This window comes from Drosophila ananassae, chromosome XR, assembly GCF_017639315.1.
Source record: "Drosophila ananassae strain 14024-0371.13 chromosome XR, ASM1763931v2, whole genome shotgun sequence".
Lineage (NCBI taxonomy): Eukaryota > Metazoa > Arthropoda > Insecta > Diptera > Drosophilidae > Drosophila > Drosophila ananassae.
Window position 1 is genome coordinate 20,858,080 of NC_057932.1, and position 11,647 is coordinate 20,869,726.

An 11,647-nucleotide genomic window follows, 5' to 3' on the forward strand; every position below is an offset into this window, starting at 1 on the left:
CTCCACTGGAAGGGTTTGAATTTAACCCATTTTTGAAATTCAGAGAAAAATCAGGGAAGGAGAAACCGCAAAAATAACTGTGATTTAAGGGACATTTTGAAGAAAAAATATATAAATATATAATATAAAAATATAAATAATATATAAATATAAATAATATAATAATAAAAAATAAAATTAATGAAACAATATTCATAAATACATATCAAGTTATAAAATTGTTCGTTTTTTAAAGTTGTTTTAGACTTTTCTGCGATTTATTAGTTTTTTTTTTATAAAATTACTAGATTACTTTATTTTTTTGATTTAAAATAAAATCCAAGTCCATTTTTAATCTTTTAACTAATACATAAACTAATTTTTTTATATTTTATAGAATATAAAAAATCTTTAAAGTAATTAATTAATAAAATTAAATTTAAAATCATTTCAATTCATAAAGAAATTAATTTTTTCAAGTTTTTCTTTAATCGCAAAGAAAACTCAAAACCAAAATGAGTGCAAAATAAAAAGAATGGAAAGCAAAATGGAGACAAAAAATGAGACTCACCAGTAACTAACTGTACTTCCATTGATGCGGTATATTCTTCTTCTTTCTTCTTCTGTCTTTAAGTGCAGTTCTGGCAATGTTCATTATTTTAGAAGAAGAAGAAGTTTCATATTTTACAAGTCCCAACACGATCGGCACGCATGAAATCGGAAGCGAACGGACGAACGAAACGGACGAATCGAAAATCACTAAAAAGACTAAACTAAACGATTGAATTTTAAAACACACTTTATAATTTTAATCACTTTTTATAACACTAAGTAGCGAAGCACAGCACTATTTATTTTCTGAAAGACCGGCCCCAAAAATTGGCATTTTCGCACATTTTCACACTTTATTCAAGCCAATTAACTATTTCGGCCATAATTAAACACTTTCTCATTAATTTTTATTAAATAAATAAACCGAATCACTTTTTAAATCACTTTATATTCACACGCGCAAACCGAATTACCGACATTTTTATTTTAATCACAAAATAAAACGCGAGAACTTACCGAGAACCGAACCGATCGCGGCGACATCCAGCGCAAAAGAAAGAAGTGCACGTGCCGCTGCCGCTAATTCTGTTCAATGGAAGTCCAACTTTCCATACTTTCCAACGCTCATGTTCGGGAGCTGCAAGGAATGCGTTCTCACTCTCTCTCTCCCAAGAGTGCACCTGAAGCACCAGGCGAACAGACTTGAAAAAAAGATGACAATAACGGGGCTGCTCCCGTTGTTGCTCCCACTCTCGCTAGCTGGAATGCCTATGGGTGCTCTTGCAATTATTTGCGTCATGCGAATTACCTAATAGAGAAGAAGAGTGATCACGGGTTAATATATTTATTATTAACTTGATAATATTATAATGTTATACATAATAATTTAATATTATTTATAATTGAAATATAGTTATATTAATTAACATCTTTTATTAATTTATAGTATTTAGAGCATTTAAATTTCTGTGATTCTTATCGCTCTTGCCCGGGGCAGAATAGGGGGGGAATTGGAAGGGATTTTGATGCAGAATGATGGGGAATCGATCCAGAAACCGTTTAAAACATTCCGCATAAGAATCGGATAGAAATCGGCCAAGATATGGCCATCTCAAGGGGCCACATAGGACTTCCATGCACTTTTGAAGGGGATCCCCCAGAAAATTGGGGAAAAAATTTAAAAAATATTTCGTTCTCAGATTTTGATGCAGAATGATGGGGAGTCGATCCAGAAACCGTTTAAAACATTCCGCACAAGAATCGGATAGAAATCGGCCAAGATATGGCCATCTCAAGGGGCCTCATAGGGCTTCCATGCACTTTTGAAGGGGATCCCCCAGAAAATTGGAGAAAAAATTGAAAAAATATTTCGTTCTCAGATTTTGATGCAGAACGATGGGGAATCGATCCAGAAACCGTTTAAAACATTCCGCATAAGAATCGGATAGAAATCGGCCAAGATATGGCCATCTCAAGGGGCCTCATAGGGCTTCCATGCACTTTTGAAGGGGATCCCCCAGAAAATTGGAGAAAAAATTTAAAAAATATTTCGTTCTCGGATTTTGATGCAGAACGATGGGGAATCGATCCAGAAACCGTTTAAAACATTCCGCACAAGAATCGGATAGAAATCGGCCAAGATATGGCCATCTCAAGGGGCCACATAGGGCTTCCATGCACTTTTGAAGAGGATCCCCCAGAAAATTGGGGAAAAAATTGAAAAAATATTTCGTTCTCGGATTTTGATGCAGAACGATGGGAAATCGATCCAAAAACCGTTTAAAACATTCCGCATAAGAATCGGATAGAAATCGGCCAAGATATGGCCATCTCAAGGGGCCACATAGGGCTTCCATGCACTTTTGAAGAGGATCCCCCAGAAAATTGGGGAAAAAATTTAAAAAATATTTCGTTCTCGGATTTTGATGCAGAACGATGGGGAATCGATCCAGAAGTCGTTTAAAACATTCCTTTTTAAGATCGGGTGGAAATTGGCCAAGATATAGCAATATGTGTGGGAAATGTGAGGGGAAAGTTCGCATTTTCATTTAAATGGCAGCTATAAGATATATATTCCTCTAATCTTTATGAAATCTTGTAGCAGAATAAAAGAAATCTTTATGAAATCTTGTAAAAGAAATAAAAATATAACAGAATAGAATAGAAGGAGAGGAACCCCCTCAAGGGGATGAGAACATTTCCAAATATTACGTATACGTAACGCGGGAATACTTTAATGTGTAGATTTAAAAAATTCTTAAAAAAAATGCAAAAATTAAATAATTAACTTGTGAATCTTAACCCTTAGGCCCGCCTGCACCACTTGGAAACGGATCCCTCCTACCCCCACCAGCAGCACCACCAGCACCCACACCAACACCCCCACCACCACCACCACCATCACCACCCGCAGCAGCAGCCGCACCACCACGGCCAGCCCGGCCAGCTGCCGCCGCACCTGGGGCACGTGGCCCTGCCCCTGGCCGCCACCTCGGGCGCCGGGCCGTCCTCCTCCTCGGCGGCCGCCGCAGCCGCTGTGGTGGCCGCCGCCGCTGCCAACTCTGGCGGCAGTGCAGCTGGAGGCGGGGCAGCCGGTGGCGGTGGCGCCACAGGACCCACCTCGGGTGGCATCAGCTCCCTGAGCTCGCTGACGTCTCTGATCAACGCCGAGCGGATACCGAACGAGCAGTTCCTGGGCCTGAATCCGCAGGAGGCCTCAATACTCAACTTTTTGCGGGTCGATGCCGCCGAGAGGCAGCGGGACAAGAGGTGAGGTCCTTGAATACTCACATCTACTTCAAAACTAATGAGATTTTTGGTCCTGCAGGCCCGCCACCTCGCGCTTCGCCTGCCCCTTTTGCGGCAAGTGCGTCCGCTCCAAGGAGAACCTCAAGCTGCACGTCCGCAAGCACACCGGGGAACGGCCCTTCGTCTGCCTCTTCTGCGGAAGGGCCTTCGGCGGGAAGTCGGACCTCACCCGCCACCTGAGGATCCATACCGGGGAGCGGCCGTACCACTGCGAGTCGTGCGGCAAGTGCTTCGCCCGGGCGGACTACCTCTCGAAGCACCTCACCACCCACATCCACAACGCCCCGCGCTGAGATGAGGCGCGTAGGAGGCGGCTCCTACGCAGATAAGGAACCGGCTTCAGGACGAGAGCGAATCTACTAGATACGACGCATCTGCGAGTCTAGATTCGAACTATTTTTTTTTTTTTTTAGGTGTGGTGCAAGCTAGAGAAGAAAAATGATTAAGAAAAATTAAAATTACGGGCAACTAATTAGCACGGGTATTAAAGTGTTTAAGAAGAATATACACCTAACTCTCTTAATATAAAAAAAAAGAAAACAAAAACTAAGTGTGTGTAAGGACTAAAAACAATTATAATTATCGTAGCACAAAATGAACTCTTTTTTTTTTTTTTTGTAAAATTATACTGATTAAGTGCAGAATCGATGATAAAAAAATGGAAAAGAAATGAAAAACTGACAGAAACAGAAACAGAAAAAGATACAGAAACAGTAAACAGCCACTAAACCGGAAACCGAAATAGCAATAAACAAGATAGTCTGTATTTTTTAGCGAGAAGGAGGATATCTGCCGTTTATATACACAATAGATAAAGAATATATATAATTTTACACCGATCTATAGACGCTAAACTAGCAACAACTTGTACAAAACGAGCTAACTAGCGAAGAACTACTGTAACTCTGTTACCTACCTACAGGAAAAATGGAAAAAACAATAAACTAGGAGCGCAACTTTAGTTAATTCTAGAACAGGACAGATGGACAGATGGACAGATGGTCACACTAAGCCGGAAACTAGAAACTTGTGAGGGAACTGTACTAGCTGCAAGCATTATTTATTCTTCGGTTGACCGTCGATCGATCTACAGGATATACTGAATATGTTCAGGATGATAGGCGTTATAGGTATTGTAGGGCTGGGAGATATACCTACTAGGAGAAATAGGATCTACCACCGTCAATAGTTTAATTTAATATACAAATCGAAGCAAATGCAAAATGCAAATCAAAACTAAACTTACATAGCAACAATTAACAATTAACAAATTAACAATAGCAATTACAACTGCAAACTGCAAACTGCAACTACAACAACACAAAACTAACTGTGATCACAACAACAAACAAACAAACAAACAAACAATTGAAGTTTTTTAACAATAATAAAAACTACAAGAATGCATAGTAAATGAGGATGGCAACCCTGGCAGAGGCAATAGAGGACAGGACGAACGAAATGTGCAATTAAACAATAAAAATAAAAATAGCCACTAAACGAAAATAGGAACAGAACTAATTTCCCAAAAATACATATATAACTTAAATGCTTATTTCGATTTCAATTTTAAATAAAAAGCCACAACCAACACACAGATACACACACACACACACCAACACCAACACCAACACCCGATGAAATCAGAAAGAGAAAGTGACAAAAAGCGTTGAACCAAGAACATCGAATTAAATTTTAAATGTAAATGTTAAAAAAAAAGGATAAACTGCGTAGCGTAGCATTCACGGGGATTTTTTTGTACTAAACTAAATGTCTAATAATTGCCGTACCAAAAAGAGAAAGTGTTAGGAGGAGGAGGACTACAGTAGAGCCCATTGAATGCGAATGCGAATGAGAATGAGAACAAATCAAAGTAAAAGTGGTAGAAGTAAAGTAATGAAAACTTTCACTGTGCCAAAAAGTTTCAAGTACCTCATAATTTAACTAAATATTAAAGGAGCGGATGAGCCGATTGAACCGATAAACGATTAACGATTAACGATAACACCGATATACAGCCCACACACGCAGTCCACAAGTCCAAAAGTCCACACCAACCCGATACCCCGTAACGAAATGAGTCTAGACAGAAAACTGTCAACTTTTATGATTAAATAGAAGCTAAAAGCTGCAGAAATATAACCGGAGAAGGCTAGAGAATAGTTAGTTACTTAGATAGAGATAGCCAGATAGCCAGAGAAAGAGATAGGAGATAGGAGATAGGAAGGAAGCGCATTGAAGTTCGAACCACCATTTCAAAATATTTCTTCATATTTTTTTTTGTATTTTATTTTTAATGCAAGAAAAACAAACACAATTCTGCCTAAAATTTTGTATTTTCTCAGCAAACTTAAGTGTTCAATTGTAGGAATATATAATATATATATGTTATGTGATAGTTTATCAAGAATTACTGCACTGTACTTTTTTTTTTTCTAAAAATCGAAAATCTACAAACTACAATCTACAATCTAAAAACTACACCTATATTAGTTTTAAACGAAAAGACAGCTTCGATTCGGGTGTCAGTTTCAAGATCAGGGCTTTTAGCAAATGTTATAGTTATTAGTTTACCATTATTATTATTTGCATTATTACCATTATTATTTAGCACTACTCTGATGTGAATTTCAGTCGAGAATTAACTTTGATTTTCTTCAAACTTTGTATACCTTATATACTTTATCTACTTTATTTATTTTGTAACCAAACGCTACTGCAACAAACAAACAAACAAACAAACAACAACACTGCCTTTTGTAAACACAAACAAAACAACAAACAAATAATGCAAACACTGAAAAAAACGTACTACTTTGTAAGTTACTCTCCACTCTACTCCACTATGATTTATTTTTTTTTTTGAGTGTAAAAACATCACAAAAATGCCGAATTATTTCAATTTTTATTCTTCAACATCAACTAGCTGTGAGCTGTGTATGTGAATTATTATTTTATTATTACAAGTTTATTAATTATAATTACCTTTACGACAATCTAATTACCTTTTTTTTGGAAACATTATTATTTTGCGATTATTTGATAGTATTTATTAATAAAGTTTTTTGCAAAAGAATCCGTCACTCATCCGTCTCATTTCGATTTTATTTTATTTTTAGTTTGTAAATTATAAATTATAGTTGAAAAAAATGCGCCTTAAACCAATTGTAGCAACCTAAGGTAAGACGATTCGAGAACTTGAATAACCCTTTCGATCTAAAGTCTAAAGTTAAGGAACCCCCGACAAAAAAAAAACACAAAAAATAACAAACCACTTGGAAAGCAATATTAACAAAATTTAACAAAAACTTAAATCTAACGTAATTTTTTCTTAGGTGTGTGTGTAAGTTAATGTTGATAAAAAAAACAAAAAACAAAAAATTAAATTAAAAAATTACAAATTACTGACAACCAATTAATCACCATCAAAATTAAGGCGAAAAATTAAATAGGAACTAAAGGATAGACATTTTTTTTGAGAGAATAGTGCTAGGAGCCGATTGATTTTAAGCCAAAAATCGAAAAAAAAACAACACATTGGAGGGATTCAAGACTCTTATTTCGTATATACATACATATACATTATATATACATTATATATATTACAAATTTACCTACACATTTATATATATAGGGAGGGTCAGAGGTCCGAGATCGGAGGTAGTATGTTTTTTTTAAGAAATAAGGCATAAGGGCACTTACTTACATGCAGGAAAATACGTGTAACAGAAAATTACATTACAAAATCCAACAACGAAAACTTTTGGCATTAGAATTAATGCATTTTTAAATACAATATTTATTAGAGGCGGAAGGACGACGAGCAGGCGGTGGGTCGGACCTTCAAGGAAGCTAATGGAAAAAAAAAAATGAAAATAAAATCCAAAATATTATATAGAATATATCTATATACAGATACATAAATGTACATGTGGTTTTCGGTGTCTATTACTTATATAAATAGATATATATACATTATATACATACATCCATACCATATATATACGACAAAATCAAACAAACAAACAAATATATATATACACGACGTGAAAGAGCCCACAGGACAAGCCCAGAATTATGAATGTTGTTCATTTGACTAGTAAGCGGAAGCAACTACTATATAATATATATATTATATACTAACTAACGGTATTCCACCCCCACACAAACACAAACACAAACACAAACACACTCACACCACCCCCACGGAGGCATCGCCGGCCAGCGATTAAAAAAACTTATTTAATCGAGTACCACTTTGATTAAAAAATAAATTATTAAAAAAGAATTAATTTATTTTTCCATCCCAGGCCACCCAGGCGACGATGTCTCCGAATCATTTAGCAAAAATACAAAAAATAATACATTTAAAACAAAGTAAAAACTACGATTTCATGAAATTACGACAATTTCGAGGTTTCACATGCAAAAAATAAAAAAAAAACAAAAGAAATGAAAGGAGAAAAATATACAAAAAAAAAAATATTAGAAAGAGGTTCTATATTCGGTTTACACTTGAATTTTTAAACAAAGACCAGGCCCTTTGTTGCAGCATTTGAACTTAAACCGGATAATTGTTAACAGCAACTAACTAACAACTAACTCATCGTGTGTAAATATAATACATTACATAGTCGGATTAGACCGCACAACATGAATATTTATGAAACAAAATGGATGGCGACATGGACGGAGAGTAGTAGTACATGCAATATATTTTTCGGTGTTAGGCGTCTTTTTGAGATTTTTACAGAACAAGAACAAGAACAAGAACAAGTCCCTCGAATAAAGTAAATATTTCATTGTTGATGTTGTGAGCATAAAAACTATAACTAAACTATAACTAAATGCAAACCGTATTAACTAATTAAATTAAAGTTTAAACTAAAATTGTATTTATTTCTCCTACTCTCTCTAAACACACACGTCTCTCTCACCTAAGATCTAACCTTTAGCTGTCTAAAAAATATTTCTAGGAGTCTCATAAGTCATACGATCCGAATCGAAATCACAAAAAAAAATATAAAAAAGAATGTTTGCATTTTTTTTTTTTGGAAATATTAATAAAAGTAAGCAAACTTTGGTGTCTACAAATTATACGAAAAATATAAAAAAAAAAAAGAAAACCACTCGAGATGCAAGTTGGCATTTTTAGATCAAATTAAAAAATTAAAAAATAAAAAATAAATAGCAAGGCAAGATTTAAGAAATATTAAGCGCAGGGGACGGTATTCGGGAGGAGGGAAGGAGGGAGGAAATACTTAGCAATAATTCTGAAATGACCTCAATCAAATATTTTTTAAATTTTATATATTTTAATCGTGCAAATGAAATATGAACCTAATGTGTAAATAAATCTTGAATACATACAAAAAGAAAACAAAAATCTGAATAGCAAAATCAAAAACAAAATGGAAAACACATAAAAATGTCTCTCGAACGAACGAAGTAAGAATGTGATATTTTTCTAAGGTGTACTAACAAAAACTAAAAAATCAAAAAAAAAAAAAAATGACATACAAATACAAATACGAATTGAAAAACAAAAATCAAACTTGCAAGAATTCGATTAAAATATTGAATATGAAACACTTTTAGTGAGAAACCGAAATAGGACAAGACAAGCCCACAAAAATAGAACAGAAGTGCAATAGAGACTGATTTTAAACGTCATCTCATCATCGAGACATCGCCACCAGAAACCAATCGAATCGAAAACACACAGAATTTTGAGGAAGAACCCAGGGGAGTTTTCTTTTTCTTTTATTTTTAACAGACTCAGGTGTGTTCTATGCATTTTGGGAGTTTAGTTCTCGTTTCATCCAAGACTCTAGGCGCCAAAAACTATTAACTTTTTTGTTTTTATTTCAAAATACATAATTTTTAATGCGGTTTTAGGATATTTTTTCGGACCAAAAGGCTTCAATATTCATACCCGGTACTTGTACTTTACAAGATCATACTTTAGATACAGGAAAACCTTGTAAAATCTATAAACTATTTAAATTCTTGACTAAAATTCTATTCTAGACTATTTAAATTAAATTCTTAAATTCTAAGACTATTCCTTTCTATTCTTATGTCTGCTAGTTTCAAATTTAACTAGTTATTGAAAGAACAAACTTAAAGATCGTCCATTTTTATGGAAAATAGTGTTGAAAAGCGAAAGAAATATGAGGAATTAGAGAACTAACGGGTATTTTACATTTCAAAATTATTATTTTATTAGAAACTGAAAGAAATAACATTCTTGATAGAAACTTTAGACCCTAGAGAGAAAAATACAATGAAATCCTGAAGGAAGAATAAGAAGAACAGAGAACTAGAGAAATACCAGGTATTATAGAGTCTTTCGAAGGACTTGAATGGAAAAGGGATCTATAGAAATGTTTTATTTAAGTTATTAAATACCATTTTAGTTTTAAGATTTTAGTTTAAACATTTTATTTATTTCGAAGAGTTTATTTCGAAGAATTTATTTTAAAGGAGGAACCGGAAGTCTTGGTGGCCTAGTGTTGAGAAATGTCTTAAACTTTTATTTTTAAAGTTTGTTGAAATTTATTTAACGATTAGCACTTTGGAGGGAAAAAAGCGATAGAGTTATAGAGAGAGAGAGAGAGAGAAAGAGAGAGACAGGGAGATAGGAATAGAAAGAGAAAGAGGGAATGCGTGTGAAAGGAATGGAATTAATGGAACCAATTTGAGACGCACTGCGTGGTTAAGGTTTAAAAAGAAAAGTTTAAAGAAGCAATGTTAGTTGGGTGCATTTCGAGTGCACAGCGTTGTAATTATTTTTGTGATAAAATCCGAAGCGCAATTTTTTTCTCCAACTGTATGGTAGGTAAGCGGTCTGTAAATAGTCGGAAATGGGAGCGGAAGCGGAAGTGGGAGATGGGAAGTGAGGTAGGTAGAGGGTCAGAGATGGAAGAATGTATGTTTATGAAGGTGCTACGAACAAAGACGTAATTGAAAATGTGATACAGTTTTTTCCTTAAACCTATTTATTCAAAATGGTATGAAGAAAAGCGAGTAACGAGTGGCGAGTAACGAGTAACGAGAGGAAACGGAAATGGAAGAGAGGAAAGTGAAAAGGAAGCGGAAGGAGCTTAGCAATATGCTTTAGAAGCGACAGAAATTTAATTCATCATCGTTTGGTTCTTGTTTTTGAAAAGTTTTCAGGAATTAATAAACAAAATGTGAGTTTTTACTTTAGTATGCCTTTGTTCCACCTTCCTTCGTTGGAAAAACAAATGAAGAATAATGAGATCGCAAAGAAAACAGAGACAGAAGCACACACACACCACACACACACCCCACACACACACCCACACTGACAATTACCACCACAATCCCGAAAAAAAGGACGAGGAAATTGTAAAAAATTTACACTTTAGGAAAATCTCTAAATTTTAAGCTTTCGGTGTTTTTAAACCAAACAAAAAACAAAAAAAAAAAAAAAATTAAGAAAAAAATTACAATAAAAATTAATGAAACCAAAAAAAAAATTAGCGAAAACACATGAAAAAATTTATATATATACATACATATATATATATATATATTTCGATATTTAAAATTTCATTCGGAAAGAAAAGCAAAACATAAACAATTTTGAGCAAACTCTCGGTGTTTTAAAATTAAGCGCATGCAAAAACCAAAAAAAAACTTAACACATTAAACACTAAACAAGTACAGTAAAACACAATTAACTAAGCCAAGAGTAAACCCAAAAACAAAATAATAATTTAAGCGAACAGACGTAAACCAAAAACAAAAACCTCTTTCACTTTCGTGTCTTTGACTTAAAACCAAAAAAAAAAACAAAACAAAACAAGAAAAAGAAAATAAAAAAGAAAACAGAAAAAAAAAAACATTTAAAAAATTCAAAATGACAAAAAAATGACAACAAAATATTAAGCATATTTTTAAAATGTAATTTAGCACAAAACGAAAACCGAAAATCGAAACAATTTTTAAAAACTACCAAAATATATTGATGTGTATTTGATAAACGAAATCAAAAAAAAAAACAAAAAACAAAAAAGAAAAGAAAATGACGGAGAAAGGAACTTGAAAAAAAGGAGTTACATAACTAATCAAAACCGGAAACTACTGATATTTGTTTTCACATTTCCTAGATACAATATTTCGAAAGTATGCTTTTCGTCGTTTTCGGTTTCGGTTTCGGTTTCGAATCTTTTTGGTTGGAAAATGGGATAAAATGGAAAAAAAATGAAAAACTTTTACAAAACTACGAAATGCAATGCCTGCCAAAGAATTAATGTTTTTAAAGCAAAACAACAACAAA

The 11,647-nt window shown here is 34.0% G+C and overlaps 1 protein-coding gene across 6 annotated transcripts in view; it reads left to right on the plus strand.

Annotated features, from left to right (window-relative positions):
* LOC6501829 (broad-complex core protein) overlaps window positions 1-11,431 on the plus strand; it is a 131,884-nt gene extending 120,453 nt beyond the window's left edge. For all 6 annotated transcript variants that reach the window (XM_044717573.1, XM_032452282.2, XM_044717574.1 and 3 more), the window contains 2 exons: window positions 2,840-3,300; window positions 3,359-11,431. In XM_044717573.1, coding sequence (XP_044573508.1) covers window positions 2,840-3,300; window positions 3,359-3,632 — 735 coding nt within the window. In that variant the 3' untranslated portion in view covers window positions 3,633-11,431. The remainder of the gene's footprint in view (window positions 1-2,839; window positions 3,301-3,358) is intronic.
* The last annotated feature ends 216 nt before the right edge of the window (window positions 11,432-11,647 follow it).